The sequence below is a fragment of the Anser anser genome, assembly GCF_964211835.1.
Source record: "Anser anser genome assembly, chromosome: 2".
Taxonomy (NCBI): domain Eukaryota; kingdom Metazoa; phylum Chordata; class Aves; order Anseriformes; family Anatidae; genus Anser; species Anser anser.
In genome coordinates this window covers 48,302,746-48,329,254 of record NC_139721.1, presented here as the reverse complement: position 1 = coordinate 48,329,254, position 26,509 = coordinate 48,302,746, and the positions used below count along the sequence as shown (strand labels likewise).

The window sequence follows — 26,509 nt, the reverse complement described above, 5'->3', positions numbered from 1 at the left end:
TTTACTCCCAGAGGCCTCTGCATAGCAACTGTAGAAATCAACAAATAAGTTCATTTATGTCTGCAGCCTTCTCTCAGTAGCTGACTTTTTACATTTCCCAATATCCATTTCCTGACTTTTCTAGCCTGAGAGAAAAAAGCTCCACTAATTGGAGCTTATTTTAATTGAGCCTTAATATTGGATCTCACTGGAGTTGCCCCCAGAGCTACTGGGAACAGAATGAAATGAAAGTACCTAAGGTTGAAGATGTGTGTGCGTGTGTATGTGTGTGTGAAATTTTTCACTTGACCTACAGATTCTTTTCCCTGCTGAATAAATCATCAAGCCTGTTCACATTTCTGATTAAGGATCTGACAGCAGACGATAATAAAGACAATTGAGGTGTGAGACGTGTGATACAGAGCTGAAGAAATTGGTTTCTATAGTTACTTGACTGATTTCATGCAATTTTTAAGGATCTTTGTGCTAAATGAGAGTGATTTTCTGAGCAACCTTCTTCCTTAACTGTGCCTCTTGAACTATGAAATTTGTTGCTGCTTAACATTGCTGCACTTGGCTCCTAGGTGCCAGCAGCAGCAGCAGGTTATTTATGAATGCTTTAAAGGCCCTTATTGTTTGGATTAATGTAGGAGCTGAGGCAAAACAAATGGAAATCCAGTAAAATAGTATTAAAATCAATGCTCTGGATTTATACCAAAGTAGAAGAAATTTGTAAAATAAGAGGAGAGAAAGAACTTGCTTTACTATCTGTCTTTTAATTCCTTTTTCCTCCTTACAACTCTCTCTTCATGCTTCCAATCTGTGAGTACAGAAGTTGCCTTAAAGCCCTTTCCAGGTTGCCTCTAGTGCCACCAGGATCAACAATCAGTGGGTAAATGCTGATTTGTCTTGTCTTGTAGGTGGCTTTACCTCTGCATCACCTGACTGTTTCTAGAGTTTTTTTCTTTTTAATAAAACACTGCAAATCTGCATTTAAGCCATTCATTTTTGCAGCTTCTTTTCTATTTTCTTCTCAACAATAATGTGTAGGGTCTTGAAAAATGTTCTGTGACGTGGATATTTAGAATAGAAGAAAAGTGGGTGTGCGTTTGGGTTTGGTTTTGGACTGATTTGTGCTGCTAATGAGATCTCTCTTTAAAAGTAGCTTATAGGTAAACAAAAAAGGAGCCAACAGCGTGGAGAAGGCTGCTTGAGCTTAGTGCCTAGTGTTGTTTTAAGTTCTCTAGTTTGCATCCTTTCATACACCTTATCTTGTGCCAGGTTGACACAGCTTTCATCACATTTGTCCTGCGTTGTTATCCGTGCTGTTCACAGAGTGATGATCTCCAACTGCTTCATCAAAAGAGAAGAAGGCCAATATTCCTCTTTGGACAATGCAGATCTTTGTGTCGGTATTGCTTTGTCCTCTTCTTTCCTGACCACGAGGCAGGCAAAACCTCACCAGATCTCACATGCAGGACACCCACCTTCTGTGCCATGAGTGCTCCCTTCTGTCTGTTTCAAGGTTGAGTTGCAATGAGCCCAAATGCAGCTGGTCAGTCTTGATACTTCGTTGATGGTTTGTAGGTAAATGATCAGCTCACATTTGCATAAAAAATGCAAGCATGAGTAAGACTGGAATAAGATAGAAATAAAACCAACAAGTTTGCTGGGGCTGAAACAGGTAACTCAAAAGTGCAGTGCATACTGGGATGAATGCCTGAAAAGGCTCACCACTGTCTGTCTTATTGGTCAAGCTGCGAGTGTAGTCTGCTCCTAAGAAACCAAAGGTGGGAATTTTGATTCCTCTGTCAGCTGGAATTGGATCCCTTCCAGGCCATGCTGGTCAAGTATCCACTGGAAAGCCTAATCAGATTGTCCCCTTGTAGTCCTTAAAGAACAAATATGGGTGGGTCTTCCTCAAAGCTGTCTTCTCTGTGTTGATGGTAACCTGCTGGGAGGAGGGAGAAGGTGTGGGGTAATGGCACTGGACATCCTGACTGTGTTCTAAAGCAATGTTTCCCAGGGCGTACATCATGACAACGAATGCTTTTAAATCCAGGATGTGCTGTCATCCAGTAGCCATAGGCAACTTCTTGAAAGTGCTGGAAGTGCATCCAGAGACGTGGCAGTGGATTCCTTTATCCAACAGGCTGTACATAATTGCTGTGACCTTTTTGTCCCTTTTCACGTGACCTATTACCTCATACTTCCCCTGTGATAAGTCATTTTTTCCTATATTCTTAGTCTCTGTAGCTTGCTATGAATTAAGTCTGTACTTACTTCCCCCTTTCACCTGTTTCAGCGAATTTTAATACCTACGGAAAGTGCACATTCCTTCCGAGACAGCTGCTGGGCTTGCCCGAAGCTGCTCCTTTATCCACTCAAGAATTTTGTCCTTGCTCACCTCATAGGCCGGCTCTTTGTGTAACAGCATTCCCAAAGCCTGGGTAAATTGCCCCTGCTTTTCATTCAGCCTTATCTGCCACTTCAGACTGAGAGGATACAGTCCTCGCTCTGTTGTCCCTCATGCTTGTACTTTTAAAATTTATTTTCCTAGGTGCTTTCTGTTATGTCCTGCTCTACTTTCAACTATACCTCTAGTTATAAACAAATGTTAAGCTGATATAATAATTCTTCTAGCTATATTTGAAAAAAAGAAAATTATTGAACAGGCATACATCTTGTTACTCTGCAGAGTAGTCCTACAAATAAGAAAGGGCTATGATCTAAGAACCTGTGTTATGAGCCTTCCAGAATGTTAAGAATGGAAATCCTGTAAAGTGTTAGGTTATTAAATGAACTGAAAAGTGAACCAAATCCCTATTTATGTGGCCTTCATCCTGGTATTTTGAAGAAGGATAAGATAAGAGCAGTTGGGGTACCGTGAGGATGATATTTTAAATCCAACTGGCTGGCTCGCTAAAGATAGCAACTATCTTTATCTTTGAAAAACAAAAGCCCCCCAACACTCCACTGAGCATGTTCTTTGGGTTTCAAATAGCCTTTTGGCAGTTTCCCTGAGAGACTGTAATGGACATGTAACCAGCTGAAAGTCTATGGCCTTGGATTAGAAACGCTAGCAGAACAAGTGTTATCACTAAAAACGTGACAAAAATATGATAATGGAGAGCCAGAGTTCTGTACCGAGAAGAAGTGTTGGGTGGAGTGCGTGCTGAGATGGAGAATCCTGCACGTGGAAGACATCTTAAGCGCTCTCTGGTTTTGAGACCCTGAGAATGGGAGAACACAGTACTACAGCAGCTGAAAATCATTCAAGATATTGTGGGTTTGCAAGAGCTGTGGTTGGTTTTGAAGTAATGTCTTGCAAGGGCTGGACACAGTCCTGTTGTGATAATGCAGGTCTGCTCTAAGTGATGGAGTAGTTTTCATCATTTCAGATGCTATCACTTTTGAGAAAACTACTGGATATATTGCTTTGACGTGGTGCTGTAGCCTTTTTCTTGGCTTCATAACAGAAGTAGCCTAGGCTGTGTCTAAAAACATGCATGAAGAGATCTTGATGCTGGACATTAGACACCCAGCAACTTCTCTGGGCCTCCAAGTAAGGCAAGCTGATGGGACTGCACAGGCTAAAACATGCTCTAGTTGATCTAGAGTACACAAAAATGTATCTGTAATTGTTAAAAAGTTGGTAAAAGGAAATATGCACCCCAAACCTCAGAAATCCTTACAAGAATGGGCAAAATTAGGAGTCACGAAGTTGCTGCACCCAGGATTTTTTCTTAAGTTGTGTGGCTACCTAGCTATTTATATACTAGAAAATGTCAAGTATCAATTGAAGGAAAAATAAAACAGAAACACCTTTTTTTTTTTTCCCTGTGGTAGATTGCTGCACGTCTGTGCTGCTAAAATTTTCCATTATTCTCCAAAATGTCTTATTGACATCTTATTGCAGCCTTTAGTTATAAATAGATAAGGCACCTGGTTTGGGGATGGGGAGGCAGCCACTGTGTGGTCTGTTTTGCCACTGAAGCATCTGTGGGGAATATTAACCTGAAATAAACCTACAGTATTACGTACAACTCTATAAGTTAGGCTGCATTTCAACTCAGCGCGTGCTATTCTGCCTTTCCAGTTTTAAATCTAAATTACAACAGAGGGAAAAGTCACTGGAAACTAATCGTATGGCTAATTAAAACAGTTTGAAAGGAAGCAATTGCAAGAAGAGAAATTGCATTATAGTCAAGAGGAGAGGATGGTAAATGTTTAAATATGCAGCCTTCAAATGTCAGTTTTCCTCAGAGAATGCCCCCCATATGAGAACTCCGCGATGCAGCGGCACTCAACCTGTAGGGCAGAAAACTTCCTATGGAAAAGGTAGAGGCTGGAGGCAGTGGTGTTCACTGAGCTTTATGAGAACCACTGTGAGAGGCTCAGAACCGAAAACAGATTTTTAAGGTTTATTTTTAATTTTCATCACAAGTTCCTTTAAGATGCTTAAAGGGAATGCAGAAAAAAAATGAGTGGTTTCTTCAGAAGACAACGAAGAGGGAAGCAACTGAGAACAAACAGCAGGAAAATTTCAGAACATTAGATGGAGGATGCAGTGAAACTTCGTTGAAAAAGGTGGCTGGAAAAAAGAATGGATAAAAAGAAGAGAAAACTCAGTGCTCTAAGTGGCCCCACTTTAAAGAACTAAATGTTAAGTTACCTTTTAAAACATATAATAAAGGGCTGTAGTAAATACCCATGTTCAGATTCCCTTTTTGTGGATGCAAGCTGGTAAAAAGGAAATGTTGACCTTTGGTGACAGGTGCTCTGATTTATCTGTAATATTTCAGTATTCTCAAATTTATTGTTTTATTTCTTTATTGTGGAAGCTGGAAGAACTGGCGGATTCTACTTCTTTTGTATGCCTACAGTTCTTGCTTTATTCTCCCTGCAAGTCTTATACAAATTCTTGTTCATCTACTTTAGTGCTTTTATTACTCCTGATGTACTTATTGCTGGATAGCACACATAACCCTTAGGCATACATTAACTTGTCTCCAGCCTTCCCTGCTTTCCTTTCCTGCCAGTTCTTCTGTTACTTTAAATATTTTATTTAATCTGTCCCGTACTCTGTCAGCCTACAATATCACATGTGGAGACATCCCCATCCCTACTTTCTTTTCTTGATATTAAACCCAGAATCATATACGTATGCTTTTTAGTCTCTACCTCTATATAATTTATACCCAAATTCACAATTGTAGTGTTTAGCTTTCTATCTGTCTTACAAGCATTTCTTGTGAGCTCATTTCCATCCATACGGCTCTATTGATTTATTGCTTTGCTAAGACTATTTCTTTTTCCTAAACAAAACTTCCTAGCACTTAAATCTGAGAAGTACATGAAAGAAATATGTCTCGAGGTTTTTCCTAGTACTTTGTGTGTTGGAACTCCTGCAGATGTGGGCAGCGGTCTGAATTTCTTCAGATGCGTCTGATCTGCCAGCATCATGCTGGACAACTGCCATCTATTTGGCTTTTCTTTAACCTCCGACACATTATTGATCTATGAACCCTGACTAATAGTGATGCTTAATTTCTTGTCTCTAGCTTTAGAAAAACCTTTTCCGGTAAAACTCTTCTTGGAGAGAGTCTAGTGAAAAGGCAGAGTGTAAAGGTTTCATGCACTGCCTTCTGTGAAAATTATGCCAGTCCTGTTCTGCTTTGTGTATTTGTGCCTAATCACGAGGGCTTTTCTTACCCTTTTTCTCCCACTTGATATTATAGTCACCTGCTGCTGTACGCTTCATGGGCTAGTTAGTGTGAATGAGTTGACTATTTGTAGTAGAGTGTGCTTTTTCCCTTCTTCTGTTGTGTTTAAGGCATCCTTCCTTGCAGAGTTTAGGGAAAAGCTTGCTGAATTTTCATGACTTCACTTGGAAGCTCTGATTCTGTGAACAATCACATATCATGTACTTCCTAACTGAGGAAGCTTAAAAGCAACGCGCAGTATCGCTTTGAAAAGTCTCAACGTCTCATAGCTGAAGCGCTTTTTGTTTTCTTATGCAACTTGAGATTTAATTTTTAATATTAGAATGCCACCAAAAATGCTATTGATGTAATAGTAGAAATAGATTATGCATATCTTCTGAAATGTGGAACACGAGGCATCGAAAGTGAGATACAATTTCTGTGAGCAGAAAAGGAAATGTTTTTCGCAGTAGAGGATCGAGTGAAGAACGGAGAGGTCAATTTAAAAACCTTTCATTTTGTGTGATTACAGCCATGCTGCAAATGCCATTTCACTGTAAGGGAGGACTTTCAAACATACCTTACTCCTTGATTTATGCTGCAGGTCAGATTAACTAAAATGGTTATTGTGTCACCCTAGAGATTCCTGCTTGCTGCAAGACCAGACTTTAAACCCTATTTTTATTATTAAAAAGGCCAGCAGCAACAAAGACTATTTTACAAGTTCTGAGACGTTTTCATAGCAATTTGATCTTTATACACAGGTTTTTAGAACTCTTTGTACTGTGATTCTTTGTGTATGTAAAAATCAGAAAGGGGGAGCAAGAGCAGGAGCATTCATTTGCCTCTTGCCTGTAGCCTGTCTGCTCTTCGTGCTGTTCCCAAGGAATGGATTTGGGGCAGAACATGCGTTCGACTTCTGTGTCATGGTGGAACAACAGCATCTGTCAGGAGATGAAGGGGGAAGTCCGCTAGTTTGCGGGTCAATGTATGACAGGTTTGCCCTGCTCCTCTTGAATTGCTGTTAAACACTTCTATCTTGAAAGAAAAAAAAAAAAAACTGTTTTCAAGGTACATACCTGAGTGTGATAGTTTCTATTTATATCCTATTTTGGTCAGATACTGATATTAAAAAAAAAAAGCAGCCCCTAGAAGGGAAAAAATGCTAGATACAACTTCTCTGCTTCATATTTCAATGCAGCTTATATGCTACTTATATGCTACTTTTAATGTCTTTCACTTGTTGCAGTGATCTTTCTGCCCTAACTGTGTGCTACAAAAATACCTGTTAAAAACCGATTTGACTCAATGTAGTTGCCTCTTACTCTTTCCTAATCTTGTTTAAGAAAATCCAACAGTAGCAAGCCAGCCAGTATCCCCCAGGTGTCCCTTGATGTTATCTTCTTCTTATCCTCTGTACTTTAACTGCTCACGTGATGTTTGGACACTTCATACCATGCTTTTTAATGGAACAAAACTTGTTGGAAAAAATGATTTTGCTGGCTTCGGCAGCGTAATTTGGATGACTGCCCATGTGTCTTAATGGGGATCTGTTGAGTCCATTATGGAGATTGAGTGTTTAAATTCATTTGTCTTAATTATATTTTCAGAAAATCCCTGAGATGTCTACAATGCAACAAGACTGATTTTTCTTTTTTTCTTTTCCTCTGAAGCCTTGGTCAGATTCTGACTGATTTGAAAAAAATGGACTGTTTACGAGGTGGAAAACTTACTGGGAAGCTGCTCTTCCCAGTAAGAGCAGATACAACAATGCAGCTATAGCTATGATGTGTGTTTCCAGCATCATTTTGGGAATCGTGTGGTCAAAGATGCATCAATTCTGCTTCTAGAAAATGCATCTTTTTTGTATCTCCCAGCAAGCGTCATCCTGCCCTCCATGGGGCTGGATTTTCTTCCAACACTGCTCTCCAGCAGCAGCGCTTGTCCCCTCAAGGAGTTCATGTCGACTGCGTGCTTTCTCAGCTGGAATCGTGCAGGGCAAGAGAGTGCTCATGCTTGGGCACTAGCCGGTCTTCAGCCAGTGTTTTCAGACACATTTTCTGATTTGGGGGTGGTCCTCTGTGGAACCAGGAGTTGGACCTGATGATCCTTGTGGGTCCCTTCTGACTTAGGTGATTCTATGGTTCTGTGCTACGCTATCTAATGCCTCTCCGAAGGAGGATGGCAGCACAGGCTTGGGCTAATAAAAGGCCTTTGCTTCGTTTTGTTTAAATTCAGACATTTTAAAGTCCTTCAAGTGCAGTCTTTCTTGAAAGTAAAGCAAATCATCTTTTCCCCTTGCTTTTCTTTTCCACCGGAGCCTTTTCTTGAAGCTTGGAATTTAATCGGCTCCCAGAGTCGATTTTTAGTTGTTTCCCCCCAACACTGGTTGCAATGTGTTCCTGAATATAATTATGCTGTAAATAATAAATATGCTGCAATATAATAAATATGCTGTATATCTGTTGCATATATAAATATGCAATAAACGTAAAACAATTTATATATTTATATATAGCAAGAGTAGTGTGTACCGTAAGCGAATGATGGTGCCTAGTGTTGCAGGATCACTGCTACATTTCTCTAAGCAAAAGCCTACATAGTGTGATCAAAGCTGACTTGTAAGTAGTGTTGTTTTTGTAACCGAATGATTTGTCTGATCCTCAGAAAAGAAAAAAACAACTACTCATAACATGTATATCAAAGTCTTGCGTTTCACAATTTCTAGTGAAAAATCCCAAGCATCTATATTGGAGTCTTAAGTGGAATGATGTCCATTTAGTGATCTTGCACTGAAATACCTTTTTTTTTTTAATAGCCTAGCTAATGGTGTTCTCAATGTGAAGCTGCCAACGTGATTAAAGAAAGAATGAGTCTACCTATCTGAAGTAAAATGGTAGCGTAAATAAAATTAGCAAACTTACAAAAAAAAAAAAACAACAAACCACAACAATAACTTCCTCCTCAACAAACAGCAGTACTTTTATTGTGGATTCTTATTTTAGTAGTAATAGATAGCAAGGAGAGAAGATGTGCAATGTAGTTGCTACCAGCTCAGGTCTTCTTATGAGCTGAATTTTTCTTCAAGCAGGATCTCTGACAGATGAAAAGCAAGCAAAGACATAGCGCATTGCAGGCTTAGTAAGTGAAGTATCTGTACTGACTGCACGAGGAATTCCAATTAATTTTTTTAATGACTAGGGGGGAGGAAGGGAGGAGAATTGGATAATTTGCTACCATGATGTGGCTATACGTTCTTTTCTAAAAACACGTGCATGCACATGCATGCAGAGAGCTCCGGTCCAAACGGATTTTGTAAGTTCTGAGAGCAGGGAGAGCACTGGCCAAGGAGCTGTTGTAGTTGCGTGTCAGATCATCCAAGGACTAATATTCAAACCCAGAGGTTTGTGCTGAAGGACAAACCCAGCCTGACAAAACAGAAAAGCTTCCTTTTCCACAGAGGGAGTGCTCCCCTCCACCTGCGCTCCCAGCTGGGCAGCTGAAGGATCTGAATGCAGTGTAGCCACGTTAGCAAGAGGGCAGCCCAAGCCAGTAACTTCGTCAGCAGGCTTGTCTGGGGTTGAGCTGCAGAGCAGCTGGCATCTGTAGTTATTGAATAGAGTGAAATAGTATGTACCTCAAAATGCAGACATAAGCCTTTATTTTTTGCTCTTGACTAAGGATTTCTCTCCTTCCTCCTTTGTTCTAGAGGCTATTTCCTATCCCCAAACCTTTAAAAGAAAGGGAAGACTCGTCTTGCTACTTGAGGTTCATTAAAATACTGTTGAGATTTGCTGGCTAATTGATTAGGCTTTAAATAAAAAAGTAAATAATCCCACCCAAAGTCTACCTAACCCACGCAGAGGTTCTCTGCATCTCAAAGAGGATCTCTTTATGTTGAGGGGTTTTAGAGGTGAGTGAAAATAAGCGGTATGCAATGCATCTCTAACTTGCTTCAGATACATTTGAATATTCAAATATGTTCTGGGGCTGGTGAGGGTGTCAGTGAACTGGCAGCGCCCATGTTTTCAAAACGGTAATATTGAGTTTGGGGTTCAGGTAAAACAGTTTGAAGAAGCTGAGTGTGTCTCGTTTTTGTACAGTTGCGAATTGACATTGTGAATTAAGAATATGACTGGTTCACAGAGCTTGGCGATTTCAACTTTTAATACTAATGCAGCTACATAAACCAGTTCTGATGAAATATTTTCTATTAATCAGAAATGGTTTCTGAGTTAAAGAACCAGCAATGAGGCTCCAGTTGAGAGTGTGTTGATACTACAATGCAATCTCCATAAAAAGTGTTATTTATGCAGTGTTTCCTGTAGGTCTGTTAACGTTTCACGGCTCTAAGAGCAGCTTGTTATTGGAATCTATCAAGAGTGTCCAGAAAGACAGGAAAAAATGCTGTCAAATATGTTGTTGCAGTAAGCATTACTGAACTGTCTGAAGCTGTGATAAAGAGAACAAACCCTTTAGGATACTGTGCATTGTAATTAATGTAGGTGTTTTCTTTTTAAACTAGATGCAACAGTTGGAGTTAGCACAAATGCAACAAAGAGAAGCCAACCTCACGGCTTTGGCAGCCATTGGACCGAGGAAGAAAAGGCCATTGGATTCATCAAACGCTGGATCTGGGCTGGAGGTACTGAGATGTCTTGCAATGACTTGCATGGTGGTGTTGTATCTTTATATAAAATTATTTTCATCCTTCCCTATAGGAAAAAGCAAAAATAATTTTGACAGAATGACTGGTTACCTGCTGTAAGCAAAGTGGTCCATGGGTTAGATACTTGAAAAGATGATTTCTGGTAAATTTAATGGGTACATTTGTGTGTTATATGAAGAACTGTGGATAAGAGTACTGTATGTAAAGGACTAAATCAAATGGTGGGTCAAAACTTCTGTCTGCAGCGGAGGGCAACACTGCTGTGGGGGTCTTCCACAGCAGCTAGTTGTAATGGACCAGCAGTTGAACTCATGATGGCAGTTTTAGATGGCTTTTTGAAACAGCTCTTTGACATTTGGTTGTGTGTGTGCTTTTTTCCACATACAGTGTGTAGGAACTCTTCAAATATGCTGTGAGCTCACCTTGGCAGGATCACCAAAAAAGCACCAGAAATAAATAAGTATGTAGTGCTAGACCATTCAGTTCCTGCAGTGTGTCAGATCTCCTTTTCTGGCTCATCCAGCACTTCAAAAATGCCTTGAAGGTGCTTTTAACAGATTTTTGGTCTGAACACATCTCTTAGTGTTGTGCTGGAGATTAACTGTTTCCAGGACCTGGATAGCTTACGAGGCTGCGGAAGTTCTTTACAAAGGGTCTGACAGCCTGCTTCTGTTGGAGATCATTACCTTGGCTGGAGATGGGAGAAATGCCTTGCCAGCTGCGATGCAAGTCTTGTTGCCAGTTTTGCCATTCTTTCTCAGGAAGCCTTAACACCATGTGAATGAATGGCTGCTTGGCGTGTGACCCAGGCACTACGAGCAGAAGCCTTGGGAAGTAGCTTATGTGGTGGAAATGGTGGTGAAGTTTCCCTGTCTGATAAAACTCAAGGCTTCCTTCCCCCCTCCCTGTGTCCTAGGAAGCTTATATATATGAATGAAAGTATTCTAGCATTTTTGCATGGTGGAGTCCATAAAGACCTTTAATAAAGCTCAGCTAATGCGCGTAACATAACGGGGACAGTAGTGGCACCTGTCCTTTACGCTTCCCCTCAGCCTGGGTTGTGACAAGAAACCTCTCTGAGGAGAGAAGGTAGACTTGTTTCCTTGATTTTTGTTCTGACATGGATACAGACACAACTCCTTGAATGCTCACTGTTTACAGCAAGTGAAGTGAAGGAATCAGTATCTAAACAAGCTACAGAAAGCAGCATGCCAGACTTTTCGGTAGCTGTTCTTCACTTTGATGTTTTTAATGCATTTTCACATGAAGCTGAAAGTATAGGGTTTTTTGTAATACCCCTGGAAAAATTAAAAAAAAAAAAAAAAAGTTCAGCATGAGAACAGTTTTCCTCATCCTTTTCTCTTCTTCCCATAAGCATCTATCGAGTAACTATTCCTGTTCTTCGTAGTGGTTTTCTGTAATTATGCCGGATTTGTTTCTGAATATTTAACAAGGCAGCCTGTTAGGTGTTTTTCAGTTATTTCTCATCATCTGCAATGTGTCTACCTTGGCACAAGTCTGTAAAGCTTTTAATAAAGTGAAATGTGTAAGTGTTGATATTGTAAGGTGGCAATCCATTATTTGCATTTTAAAAGAGCATGTTTTTAGACCATGTGTCTAAAACTGACCATAAACCTTGATAGCGTTTTATTGTCGTAAATTTACCTGCTGTGTTATAAGACGCTTCTGTCATGGGTTGCCTTACTAGACTGAGTTGTAAGGGCAGTAGGTGAAAGTAATTCTGCTAGTGAAGCTACTTTTGAAACTACTGTTTCTCGCATGCAGTCTTGCATTCTGGTGCCTAGTGCTTAGGCTTCATGCTACGAGGAAGCAATTCACTGGTTCTCTGTGGACCTCTTTTTTTTTTTTTGAAATCATGCAGGATAGCAAACTTGTGAAGGCTGTTTAGACTTAAGCATTTAAGTGTCCCAATATATCTCAACAAGATTTATAAAAGGCTTAAGACTTCTCATGTAGGATAAAAAATGGTTTAGACAAACACTATATTTCAAGAAGCAGAACATTTGTAATACGTTCATGATAACATGGCAAAACATTCTGAGCAGTAAACAACATTCCATTCTTCAGAGATGAAAGGAGGTCTTTGAAACTGAAAGCAAGTACAATATGGCCTTAGGCTGATACACATTTGGGCATCTTTAAAATCATCTTTTTGGGCAACCTGTCTGAGAATAATTTAAACAGGCAGGATGTACTTTCTCATTTCAAATTGCAAATACAGACAGCTTTACTCACAACTAATCTTAAATGTCAGAACTTCCTGACTGTGCAATGTCAAAGAGTAAATCTGTGCATAATACTCCTGTGACCATTTTTTAAAGCCTAATATCTTGGCAGACAGGTGTGATGGAAGGAATTATTCCTGAATATGAAGGATTCTTTGATAGTATTGAATGAAATCACTAATGTTAACCGTATTAGTTTTTTTTTAATTTAAGACTTCAACTTGTCTTAGCTGATGTTCTTTGTACAGTGTTTGTGTCTCTTAAGTCTGTGTTAGAGCAAAGTTGTGTGTTCAGCTTTTATCTTTACAGCCTACTGTAATAATTAAAGGAAAGGAGTTTCAAGCTATTATTGATGTAAACTGGAAGCCCTAAGGTATTTGGGGAGACAGGGAAGAAGTAATCAGTTACACTATGAAAAAGTGAAATGCTGAAAGCAAATGTATTACGTATATGCTTTTGTCCAGTACCAAAAGGTAATGGGTACTGGAAGAGTGCAGCTCAACAGAGCGGGTCAGAATGGATCTGATACCTTCTCTTGCAGTAACAGTAAGTGTGAACGGTGGAAAAACAGCACTTTGTTAGCATACGGTTTCCTTTCTCCACAAACAATTGTTTGGAATGGTTCTCCCCACCTTGGGTATCTGTTCCCTCCACACTCAACCACTTGGGTTTGCACCTCTGCTGGAAAGTCTTTTTCCTGACATACTTGAATATTCAATTCCTACACAGTCACCCCACTTTCTGCTCTTAAATTATGGTTTCTTTACTTAGTCTCTTAAGAAGACCTGTTACAAATTATTTTAATCTGGGAACTAAAACGTGGTATAGCAGAAACATGTGCTTTACAACTAAAACCCTGCTTTACCAGCTGCCACATCGTTTTGTAGAGTGGCAGATGACAAATGAAGAAAGAGGCTCCTGCCTAGAGGACTTTGTTTGTCAACTATTTTGGGCCTAAAAGCATTATGAAAAGGGTAAAATGTGTCCTGCCATTGTTATTGCCTGTGTATTGCTACGCTTGAAATAGCAGTAGAGGCAAATCCATGACAATCATGGAATGGAAAAAATAAGGCTTGCTCTAAGCCTAGAAAGCAAGCAAGCAAACAAACAACATAGTATAATGGGAATTCCCATGCCTTTCTTATTTGAAACACTAGTTGGGGTAGTTTTGCATGTTGTCTTTATTTTGCCTGTTGACTTTATTGCAACTTAACATTTGAATGGCATTGTTCAGAAAGAATAATTTCAGTAAACCGTGGTAAGAAAATCCATGTATTGTGAAAATGTGCTAATTGGTGCTACTTGTATTCCAGAGGTGGTAATATCTTCATCTCTCTCATTCTGGTCCCTCTGGACACTTTTGGATACAAATGAGTAAGAGTCTTTTAGATTTGATTCATTTGTGTTTTTGGGTTTGTGTATTTGTTACCCACCTCGTTATCTCCCCCATTTTGGGTGCATGTGGGGAATACTAATGAATGAAAGGGTGGGAAGACTTCAAACATAACTCATCTTGAAGAAAAGGGAGAATACTTCTTGTAAAAACAATCAGAAAAAGAAAATTTGAAGCCACAGATTTGTTTTTCTGATTCTGTGTTCTGTTTCATCATTCTTTATTGGTTGGTACAATGCCCTATAATGCTTCCAATATTGAGAAATATTTGAGGATTATTTTTGATTTAAGTTTCTCTGCTTTTCTGATGACAAAGCCATTTTCAGAATGTCTTTGTCTAGTTCTCACTACAACTGGAGTCTTAGAAGTTTGAAAACCCATGCAAATGATTTACAGCTTTTTTTTTTTTCTTGTGAAGAAACAGGCTGCAGTTCTGAGTATAAACTTTCTTTTTCAACTGAAGGTATTCTGTTTCCCATCTTGTCTTCCTTCTTGAACAGAGAGAAGTGTTTTTGTGTTATCACTCAGTAGGGACAAACAAGGTCTACCTACGTTTTCAAAAGTTAGGAGACTGAATGTTACTCCTGTGGTCAGCACCTAAAGGTTGTGGTTGGACCAGTCTTCCTCATTATATGGGAAAACTTACTTGGATGCCTGCATGTCAGTCTGACTTTCTGGGGCACTGCTTTTTCTCATGCTTCCTTGCTCAACGATAACACATTAAACAATCGGAAGTGATGAAGTCTTATCATACCCCCAAAGTGCCCTTGATGTTGTATCCTTCGCTTACCTTCTCCCAGGTTGCTCACGTTGACAGACTCACAGGTAAATCTTTTGTCTCTTCTTACTTTTCCTTTGCCATTGGATCATGCAAGGTTTTCTTCCAGATATTGTGGGCGGCTGTTCAGTCTGCAGCCCAGATTGGCTACTCTCTCAATAAGTGTAGGTCTTGCCATAACATAGGCTGTCATCAGTATAATTTTACAAATAATCTGTTAGCCTTCCTCTGGGGAGTCTCAGAGGTCTCTCTGGGGTAAACATGGCTGTGCCGAGTTGCACGGTGGAAGGGATGGGAAGCCACCACTTCCTGAGCATTCAGATCCTGGTCAACAAGCATAAAATAAGGTGATGCTTGCAGGGCGATGCACATCTTCCAATACAGCGGTCCACAAGTAAGTTTGTGTTTTCTTTGTGGAAAGTTTGGCAAGAAGAAACAGGAGAAATATCTTGTCTTCTATGCTGGTTATTTGCTCTACTTATAATATCCCTTGTGTGTGGAGAAAGCAAGCTGGTTGCCTTCTCTTTTAGGGCTAGCTCTGTGCCATGTCTGATCATGTTAGTAGAACTTAAATTTAGCCTGCTTGTTTTACAGATTAGGATGCCAGTATGCGTGCAGATCAAACACATTCTGTATATGGTGCAGGCTTAAGCTTTTGGAAATGATCTTGAGGCTGACCCAGGAAGAACTAAGCCATCGAGCAACAAGTCCTTTTTTGCAAAATGAAGGAAAACCCTGCACCTTACAAATGATTGGGGAAGAGAGGCATTTTGTTCACCCACTGTGTGACAATCCGGTCACTATGGGGATTTTTTGGTGTTTGAGGGAGGGATGTGTCAAGGGAAGGGACGTACGTGGCTTTACACTTCTGGAAGTGGTAGCCTTAGAAGTTACTGCCACCCTTCTGACCATAAGCTACTCTAATGAGGATACGTTAGCATAATTAATCTACTTTGGTATTGGTATAAAGGAAGTGACTCAGAATGAATTAATTAAACTTAAACTTGGCTCTGTAGTGGATGAGGATGGTTTTGCTGCCCTGTGTATATCCATGGGGTACAGAGAGGCTTCTGACTGGTGCTTGGCATTGGTACGTGATAGTCTGCTAAGGTATTTTCTTAAAAGCTACAGAAAATGAATTTAAAATCGATTGCTTTAAATTGGACCTAGGCTACTTGAATGTAAGTACGTCTTCAGAACCAGGCTACAAAATCTGTTTCTACACTTGAGGGATTTTCTTCTCTCTTTCTCTCTCGATGTGTGTCTGTCTCTCTCTGTGTCTGCCTCCCTCTCACTACTATCTTCTTCCCTAGCTCATTTTGAGACTTCAGTCTAAAGTGATACAGGAGAGTTTTTCTTTTTTTCTGCTTTGCATATGCATAACGTATGCAGACTCTTGATTTCACTTCCCAGTTCTTATTCAAGCTGTTGGACAACTGAAGAGTCTACAAGGGTGGTCGTACCTCTGGGGAAGAGGGGAGCTAAAAGCATCCTCTAATTATAAAATATGGCTTCAGCCACATACTTATGTGCTGCAAGACCGAAGTGTGCACACCCCTGTCAGCTGGAGAGTTTCAATTTCAGCTCTGAATTTCCTGGCTGCTGTCAGTCTAGGCCATACACTTGACGTGAATTCTTTCCCCTTTTAAATAGGCAAAAATATTCTCGACTGCCATTCATAAGCTTCAGAAGTACAGTTCATCGGCCCATGTCGTGCTTCCTCTGTGCTAGATATGAACTTAATTCTTCTTATGTGTGAAAGATATCTGCAATTTAAATGACTAATTGCGTTGTAGCTTTAGGCTGAACATATTGGTAACGCACAAACATTGATGACATGTGAAGGGTCAAGAGATTTATAATTTAGTTGACAATACGTTGCTTAAAATGATGTGGCAAAGAGCCAGAAAATTTCAGCTTAATAATTGTCTATTAACTAACATGACATATTTGTATAGTAGTCATTACCTCCAGGTACAGATTAAGCATCTGATGTAGCCATATGCGGTGACGTGCGTACATGAATCTTGGGCAGAACAGTGAATAAACTGACGTTGCTCTCGCAGCAATTTGTTTCAATATGTAAACCGTGCTGTTGCCTACATTTGAAAGGACGTGCAGGAATGTTGCGCTGAAGTCTGAGGAAAAACGTGTAGTCGAATGGCATTCTCTGCTGTATGGATCTGACAGCTTAGGAAGGCTTCTCTGTAGACTACAGATAACGTCATAAATATACATGTTTGTTTTCAGCTGCATCAGAAGCAGTCTGGAAATAGAGATCTAAGCCTTTTTGACGTCAGCTTGATCTATCCTAATGGTCTATAAGATTTTAAAAAATGCAACAACTTCTTTTTTAAATAACTCATGTTTTTATAAACACTGATTAATGTAGCATTTTAGTATCATGGATGTGGGAGTATTTCTCAGACTGAGGCTTGATAGAATAGGCAGCATCAGTGCACTGGCTTGTCACTAAAGCATTAACTTCTTTCACTTTTTCTCTGGCCTCAGTTATGCACTTACTTTTATAAACAAAATTTCCACAATTCTGACAGGCTTTCCTTCTTCCTCGCTGCTGGTTGAGACCCAGGAGAGTGTTTGAGCACCTCACAACGCATTGATGGCTTTTTACCTTTCTTCCCCTTCTGCGAGACAGGAAAGTGCTCTGTGTCTTAGAGCTGGGAGACTGATGTATGGGATACACCAGCTAGCACAGACCTCAGTGTGACCACAGGTGACAGAGCTGGGGATTGAACCTGAGTATGAGTAGCTGCTCTGGCTGGCTGACTGTTTGTACCACCTTCCAACAACGTATCTACTGCAAACAGCTGTAACTTCTCAGCTTTTTGAAACGTCATTGAAAATTATCTCCTGACTGTTTCCTTCTTTTGGAGGTATTTTTATAATGCATGGCAGAGCTGCAGTGACAGTTTGCTCTCTTGGGATCTTAGCTTGGAGACTTAAAAGTATTTGTCTCACCAGAAATTAAGATGAGAGCTCTTGACTTTACTTTTAACACCTGCCTGAAGTTTGCTTCCTTAAAGTGCCCCTCTCTGATTCTTCTGTAAGAGTCTGAAATTCTGCATGCAGTTTGTGTGAAGCCACAAAACTTGAGAAGGAAACGTGTACTCTGCCAGGAACGGGTCACTGAGCCTGGGCAGGTGGGTGGGAAGGCAGGTTTCTACTGACCTCTGTGAGCATTGTTCCAGGTCCTATCTAATAGCTCTGAGCAACTTTGATATTCCTGCCAGTACTTAAGATGCAGGTTTCTGGATTGTGTGCTCCAAACACCTTGGAGACGAGGAGTTAAGGCTATGATGGTAGCTCAGGGAGAAGACTCTTGCCCTGCAAGTCTTGCTACCTTTCATGACAGCTGTGGCTCTGTATCAAGTTCACTCTTGCCTTTCCAGAGATATTCAGTATTTAATTCTTCATCCAGCCACTGGAGAGAGCTCTAAAGATCTTAAAGACGTGTTTTGGGAGCAACCTCCTGACACTAGCTGCAAAACTGGTGTGGGACTACTGCAGGAGCTCCATGGTGTTTTCTGTTGCCAGAATTGGTGAGAGTAACTCATCTCTGCTAGGAATACACAAAAGGCTGTGAGGATCATGAGAGCGTATTGCTCTGACAAAGTTGCTGATCTGACTGGACTCTGAGGATAAGCAAAACACAGGACTGCAGCTATTTTTTTTGAAGCAGTTTGCTGCCCCACTGGAGGAATGTAATAGATTTGGGAGCAAGGCATGGGCTGGTGTTCTAGTGCAGGTACTAAGGTGTGAAAAACAGCATGGGGGAGCTTCTGTGCAAGAGGGAGTACATGAAATGCAAAGGAGAGGACTGCCAGTGCTCCAGATAAGTCTTCTCTTTTAAGGACTGATAACACCCCAGGGCAGTTGACCTGCTGCCCAGCCAGAACTTGCTGAAGAGGCGGCTTCTGAGCATGCAGCAGCAGAGAACCCTCCCCTGAAGCACCCCTTGAGTAAGCTGAAGAGCTCAGAGCTGGGCACTTCTTAAAGTCCTGGACACTGAAGCACATGTGATGGTTCATTTTGGTGTGCAGATGGCACCATAACTTCAAATGTCTTTATATTTGGTTCCTTAAATGTTTTATTACAAGCAGACAGGTATATTACCCTCTGCCATTTGTTCCAGTGATCAGAACAAAACCGTGAAAGACCAGTACCTCGATGCAGCTTTGTGTTCAGAGACATGTGCAGGAGGCTTTGTGCAGCCTATCATAAGGTGTTGGGTGAGTTTCCTGACCAGGCAAAGCCCGTTTGCAGTCCAAGTCTGGACTGGAATTTGCTATGCTGTCAGACTTCTTTGATTTTTTAAACCATCCAGCACCTCGAGAGAAGGACCCTTTCTTTCAGCTTGGATGTGGCGGCCATTGCTTTAGATGTGCTCAGTAAGTAGTTGAAGAGCCCTTGAAATGCTGTACTCGGCTCTGATAAGCCCATTTGCTGTATGAAATATAAAAATATGAGCTGCGTCTCAGCAAACAGAAGTCCAACGTAAGCTTTGGCCTTGGAAGTGATTTTACAGCGCAACATGGCTTTGCCTCTCTGCCCTGGCGTCATGGGTAAGAATTTAAGAATAAATAAATCCATAACTCTGTCTCAAACATGGGTGGTTCGGAGCTTCTGCTCTGCTGTGACATCTTGCAGCTCTGATAGCTTCCTGGGCAGGCTCAGGGATTTGTGATGTCTGCCTCCTTTTTGTAAGGGAGGTAAGTGGATCGAGGTGGCTTTGTTTTGCATCTTTTTAAAGGTAAGACTTCTAGTCTAATGACTATTTAGAGAGAAAATACTTTCACCTCCATAAAGTTCTTTGAATTATAAAGGACATTGCTGTTGGGTTACTGAAAACCCTTGGGGTTTGTTTCATTTATAACATTGCCTCAGGCCTTCTGCCGCATCCTGTTGGACTGACCTCCTTTTCAACCCGTGCTGGCAGCTGCATTGCAGAGCTATCTTTTCCCTGGGTCCTTCGGGGCTGTCATATGACAAACTTGAACTGTGACCCTTTTGTGTCTTACCAGGACAGCAGTGCCCTCTGTGTGCTGCGTGGCCAGCAGTCTTCCCCACACGCGCATTTGTTCCAAGCCATTTAACAAACTGAAAGCCTCAAATGATGGCATTTCATAGTGTTTAATAGTATCGACTGTAAAGCAAATGAAATGGTGCTGAATACCCTGCATGCTGCTAGTAAGAAATACAGCTTCCATTTCTGCAATATGCCCTGGGTTTTCCGTGGTTAGTATGTGCTCTCTGGTGAATCTTTATTTTTTTAATAAATTTCAATGCTTTCCCCCCCCTAACAACAGTAGCATTCAGTGCTATAGATAGACCACTACTAGTATTTGTTTTTAATATATATTTTTTTAACCAGATTTCTCTAAGCAAAGTGGGCAAAGTCATTTTGCTGAAGTCTTGCAGAGAGTGTTAGGGTAAGAATTGATATAGTTAACGTAGCATCTGAGCAGCACCATCTCCAAGTGGTGTTGATGCTGGCAGGCATCGCCTTGCTGAAGTTACAGAGACTGAGCACTTGTATTTGTACAAATTGCATTCATTACCAAGAACCCTCCAGTAGTGATAAGAGACTGGCTGTGTAGCATAGATTGGCTCCAAGATAAGTAGCCAGTCTATTGTGCAGCTCATGGTAATCTTCCTCGTCCCCACCCCTAATAATAAATCTTGGGGCATTTTGGAATGCATGGGGGTTGCTCATTCCAACAGCCTGAATGTATAACTACCAAACATCATCTCCACACCGATCGTGCTTTCATAACCAAGTGAGGCAGCTGACTGAGATGGATAGGCTTAGACACAGCGGTCTGAACACACGGACCCGTTGACTGTGTGCATTTGTTGCTTTCTTAAAGGACATTTCACAGGCGATGGCTGGGATAAGAGTGTCTCCTGGCCATGTTTCAAGGCTAGTGCCTGTTCTCAGCAATAGTTTTCCTCAAGAAGAGGTGCAAACGTCTGGAGCCTGCGTGCTTGCAATTGGGAGGAAGAGCCTTGCACGGCCTGGGGCTCTGTGCAGTGCAGGAGCAGCGGTGGTACAACTTTCACAGTGAGCTTGTCCTTCCTCAGTGCAGGTGTTCATGGTATGACTTCAGTGAAACAGCAGTTACTTATCTTACAATAGTATAGTTCAAAAAAAAAAAGGCAAAGGATTTTTTTTAATAAGTCATTTCATTGCTTTGACTAAAGTAAACCATTAACTGGCAGGTATTTGCTTTGTCTTTTGAAGTATCTAGTGTACAAGGACATCTGGATGGCTGGTTTCTGACATGTAAAGCTGAACAGGTTACTTTTATGCAAGTAGGCAGTACAACCCAACCAGTTTGATTTAAAAACTTGTATTGACATGAAATTTTATTTTATTTTTTTCTCTCTTCCCTCCCTTTTTACTTTTAGGGTTTGAATGGCAATGGAATTGCTCCTGGATCGTCAAATTTTAGCCTTACGAAACAGCTGCTTCGTCCAAGAATAACCCGTGTCTGTCTCAGGGACTTGATATTCTGCATGGAACAAGAGAGGGAGATGAAGCATTCTCTAACCTTGTACCGTGCTCTTCTGAAGTGATTTGAATTTTACATTTCAACTTGCTGTCTACTGCCAAAGAAAACACTGAAGCATTGTTGCACTGTCTTGAAATTCCAATTTCTGGAAAATGATCCGTTGTAAGGATAACTCTTGTTTACAGATAAACATTTTTATTAAATACCTAACTTAGCACCTCTAGGGTTTTTAATAATACTTGGTTTAAACCAGTCTGTAAACCAGTGAAAACACTGAGCTGCACACGCAAGCACCTGACTACCTGCTTGCATTTAACTGTCTTGCAGGCTCCGAGGGCTTGGTATGTGTACCTCGTTCATGTATGTCACTTGCTTCAGTATTCCAGAGTCTGCAACATCTGTTCTGTCTGTAGTGCCTTCTTCTAATCCAACCTTATCTAGGGAAACAAGTAACACTTTAAAGGCACTGCATAGCATGACAGCTGTGTTTATTCATGAACCAGCAGTCAGTCAACATGCTAATGTATTGCCTGTCTGACTCAGCATCTCCGTCAGTTTTCTGGGTTTAGAATTACTACTGAATGCTACTTTGTGGAGAGCAGAGTAGCAAGCAAAAGGAACAAGGGACACTTTCGCTTCCCTACATCACCTCAACTGCCCTCCTCTTTTCGCTGACAAAGTGACTGAGGGAAGGTGAACAAATTGGTCGTTCTTGTGGTTAAAGTACATCAAATGGTGTAGGCAGGGCATACTTGGATGTTTGGGAAAATGTGCAGTTACTAAACTTGAATACAGGGAGTGGAAGAGCCTAAAAAGGAAAACACATTAAACTGATCTCATGTTTTTCGTTTGTAGATATCAAAAAATAGCAATGAACTTAAGTATAGATTTAGAAAGAAATGAACCAAAACAACCTGTGCTGACTGCAAAAAAAAAAAAAGTGAAAACTTGAGATACAGTAAATATTCTGAAACTTTACAGCTGGAGAGTCTTAAGAAGAAGAGTAATATTTGGAAAGCACAGGATTCACTGCTTTAATTGAGAATATTGGTTTAGTTGTCATCTTAATGTTTATAATACCTTAATATGGTATAACGGGAACTTTTCAAGTAGAAAGTAGTTAGTTCAGCCAGTTGCCTGGTTTTTGTTCGACGAGGAGGAGGACTCCAAATTATTAAGACTGCTAGAATAAATTCAAAAATCTGCTGGTAAAAACTGTCTTGTGGTAGAAGGGAAAGCCTCCTGGTCACCCTTCTCCCCAGCCTCCAAATATTTTGCCTCCCATGGCACAGTGCTGCATAGCATGGCTGTTTCCCAGGAGCAGTGGGAAAGGCACTGACTGTATTGAATGGCTTCCTGCTAAAACTTTTTTTTCTTTCAAGGAACAAGCTTCCTATGGTTATTTGGCATGCAACTTTAAAACTTTAAAGTGATAGATAACTCAAATGCCCTCTACCATCAGAACCACTGCAGATAGTTACCAAATTGAGTAAGTTTTGAGTCAGTTACGTTTTTTGTGTTCAAACAGTAGTGAATAATAAATCTAGCAAATAAATGCTGTAAATTATTTATATATGTATATATGGCATATATATATATATATATAAAAGAAAAGCAGTACTTTGACTAAGCTATAGTTTGCAAGATATTGATAGCATCAGGCAAAATTGTTTTTGTATAATTAAATGCTTAGCTTTACTTTTTATGTAAAGTGCAGCATTTTCCATTTTTGTGTACTGTATCTTATTGATCAGATGTTTAAAATTATTTTAAATACTGCATTAAAGCAATTATTTTATTAAAAATAAGCAATAGTTACCTTTGTCTGTTTCCTAGCATGAGATACTCGGCGTCTGAAGCTGTCATCGCTGTGACTAATGGCATGGTTCGGAGAGCAAGCCCCAGCTATCTGCACATCACAGTGATTGGCACGGTTGCCCAACTCAAAGTGTTAATGATAAACATCTGTCTTCCAAGGTTTTTAGCAGAACTAGGTGACGGAGAAAGGAATTGTTCGAAGGTGGGGGGTGGAGAGAGAGGGGGACAGGGAGTAAAAGCAACCCCTCATTTATCTGATTTCCCCCTGTCAGTCGGTACAGAGGCTGTTTTTTTTCACAGCTGAGCAGAGGCAAACACTTTGCACATGTCTGGGGAAGCAGAAACACGGGAAGCTTCTCAGACCTCAACAATGTGCAGTGGAAGCATTGTCCTAAATTGTTCTTGAAGCAACTCACAGGTAATTAAGCGCAGGCTGGAAAACAAAGATGAGCATCTGTATATGGGCCTGCCTCTTCTTTAAACCAACAAGGCACTTAAAATGAGAGATATCAGAGAAAATAATTGATTAATAGATATATGTAATAAAGTATGACGGGTAATTCAACTGTTTTTAGGGCTTGCCTGCCTGCAGTGCAGATCACGTGTTTTCATTACTGCTGTCACAGCAGGTTTGCTCTGTTTGGTAGTTCCTTTCTCCCTTCCCACCTCTAAAGAAACCTCAAAACTTCAGGCTGTGAGGAAGAGCAGGCATATTCAAAAAGCTTTTCAGCCAGTCTTTAGGCCTAATTTCAGACAGGAGCAGACAAAGCCTTTTGCAGGTTCAAAATTACTTGTCTCCTTCCCAAGCATTTAGCCTGTGCTTTATTCAAGTTCAGCTTTGCATCTGAGAAGAACCAAGCATCTTCCGAAGGGGCACTTAGGAGACACTTGAGCTTTGGCCAGCCGCACCAGGAGCGAAAGGAGGAGTGACTACGTCCCTCCTCTTTTCACAAATGCTAAAAAGCTCAGTCAAGCCCTGCCATCGTGCTCCCATGCTTCTTACTTGTTGGGAAGCTTGTGTTCAAGCTCCGGCACTTAGCAGCAGAGCCATCTATGCCACGGATGCTGCAAGGGGTCTAAAGCTTACTGCAGGCACTTCTTGCTGTCCAGATGGTCTGTTAGTCTAGTGCCTATTTCCGATGCACCGAGCTGTCCAGGGAACTATCTGTGGCATTCAAGTATTTTGCCTTCAGAGAAAACAGTGTATCTGGTGGTGTGTAGGGGAAAGCTGTTGTTGCTGGCTCTTGACTGATACCATTTTAGCAACATAGCGTTGTGCTGGATTTTGTGTGTTACATGGGAACAAAAGGGATCTTGTACTTTCTCCTCTTGCTGTTGCTTTTTTCCCTTTACTGCCATTTTTGAGTCTTAATGCTGAATCCACTTGCCAGCCCTTTGCACTGTCTTTGACTCCAGCTCTTCCTGGCCCCCCCGGGGAAGGACTAGCTGAAGTACACGAACACACCCTGCAGCCTTGTTCTAGGTTTAATGAGGAAGGTAGCAGGGGCCCGTGAGACTTGGCTAGATGATTCCTCAAAGCCACGGCACTGTCTTGGACACTTTGACACGAGTAGCTTAAGGCTACTGTTTGCATCGAGTTGTTCTAGGCCTGCTCTCTTGTAGGCACCTGCGCCCTGCCATGTGAGTGCACTTTGCTTGGGAAAAAACGCTGTCAGCTCTTCTCCAGGTCTGTCTGTTTGCTGTGCTCTTTGCTTTCCTCTTCATTTGTGATCGCCGGGATTAAGAAGGAAAGACAAAAGCAAATGAGGCTGTCCTAAAGGGGCAGGCAGCCCAAGCAATTGGACTCGCTCTCGGCAACTTTCCAAAGGAGGGCTGCTGGGTTTCTGAGGCCAAGTGCTGCACGCGCTCGATCTCTGCATGCGCCACACGTGATGCCTACACGTCTTCTGAGGCTGGTACCCACAGACCCATGGCTGGAGCCTGCAGCTCTGGAGATAACTGAAAATCTGCAGTGTAGGCTTTACTCTGGTGGGCACAAAATTTAGTATAAAGACTGAAGAACATACCGCACCTGACCTCTCCATTTTGCCACTTCTGGCACCGGGCTTATTGCTGCAGGTCAGCGGTTTGTCCTGCCTACACCTGGTAGGAATGCAGCAGGTCTGCAAGTCACAATGACAGTGTTTCACTTGGTGCAGGCCCTTTGCAACATAGGCAATGCCCCCTTTTTTTTTTTTCTCCTTATTTTGAAGGTGTAAGGAAGAAACCCAGACTTTTCCTTCCAAGATACCTCAGCCATTGTTCCTACTGCCTTTTCTTTTTTGTTCTACTATAGGCAGGAGCTGATCACTCCTGTGCTATCTATAGCTAGCTATTCTTGCATGTTAGCTACTAACTTTGCCACCCTGTCCACTCTCAAGATCCTCTGCTTCCCAGCTCCCAAGTTGCTCCCAGGAAACCTGCTTTTGAAAGGGTTTTTGGAGAGAGGAAGGAAGGAAAGAAAAGGCCAATCTCTACTCTGTACTTTAAAGTCAATGATTGTTCTGAAGTGGAAGGAGGTGGTGGTGCAGATTAGCTCGCATCAGCCCTGAGTCTGCTCCTTTATTTGCAGTGAGCATGTCTGTAGAATCATAGGATGGCTTGGGTTGGAAGGGACCTTAAAGATCACCCAGTTCCAACCCCCTGCCATGGGCAGGGACACCTCCCACCAGACCAGGCTGCCCAAAGCCCCATCCAGCCTGGCCTTGAGCACCTCCAGGGATGGGGCATCCACAGCTTCTCTGGGCAGCCTGTGCCAGTGCTTCACCACTCTCTGAGTGAAGAATTTCTTCCTAATATCAAATCTAAATCTAACTTCTTTCAGTTTAAAACTATTATCCCTTATCCTATGCCCTTGTAAAAAGTCCCTCCCCATCTTTCCTGTAGGCCCCCTTTAAGTACAGGAAAGCTGCTATAAGGTCTCCCTGGAGCCTTCTTTTCATTCTTCTATGTTTCATGGAGGCCAAGACTTCTACCGTTAGTCCCTGCATTAGTCAAGGGTTTTCTACAGGTCCTTGCAGCAGTAGGTCCTTCTCCCCTTTCAAAGGCTGTTTTTCCCTGGTAGGTATCTTTCTTCAGAGCCACCTAAAGTTCATGCCTACGAACCCACCAGAGCTGCTCATCCTTTCTCTTCCCAGCACCGTGGGGGTGTTCTCTGCGGGTAGTGCCAATGCTAAACAGTCACCCTCGCCTCGACAGCTTGGCGTGGGCACTCCCGCTCTGCAGGCTTTCCTTTGAAGAACTGCGGTTATCAGTAAACAATTCTCTCTAGCAGGTCACAGAGAATAGCACTCCAAAATTCATCTGGAGTGAAAAATTATCTGACAGATCTTCTGTATCTGGTTTTGAGAGCTAATTCATAATTATGTGTAGTTCCCCAAGCTCGTTG

The 26,509-nt window shown here is 41.4% G+C and overlaps 1 protein-coding gene and 1 long non-coding RNA gene across 5 annotated transcripts in view; both read left to right on the top strand.

Moving 5' to 3' along the window:
- TAF4B (TATA-box binding protein associated factor 4b) overlaps positions 1-22,905 on the top strand; it is a 70,835-nt gene extending 47,930 nt beyond the window's left edge. For all 4 annotated transcript variants that reach the window (XM_083822685.1, XM_083822688.1, XM_083822686.1 and 1 more), the window contains exons 14-15: positions 10,210-10,329; positions 21,200-22,905. In XM_083822685.1, the coding sequence (XP_083678811.1) occupies positions 10,210-10,329; positions 21,200-21,367 (288 nt within the window). In that variant the 3' untranslated portion in view covers positions 21,368-22,905. The remainder of the gene's footprint in view (positions 1-10,209; positions 10,330-21,199) is intronic.
- LOC310893550 lies at positions 10,339-18,125 on the top strand. Its single transcript, XR_014579086.1, has 2 exons — positions 10,339-13,973; positions 17,326-18,125. It is a non-coding gene; the product is annotated as an uncharacterized lncRNA (long non-coding RNA).
- Positions 22,906-26,509: the final 3,604 nt, after the last annotated feature.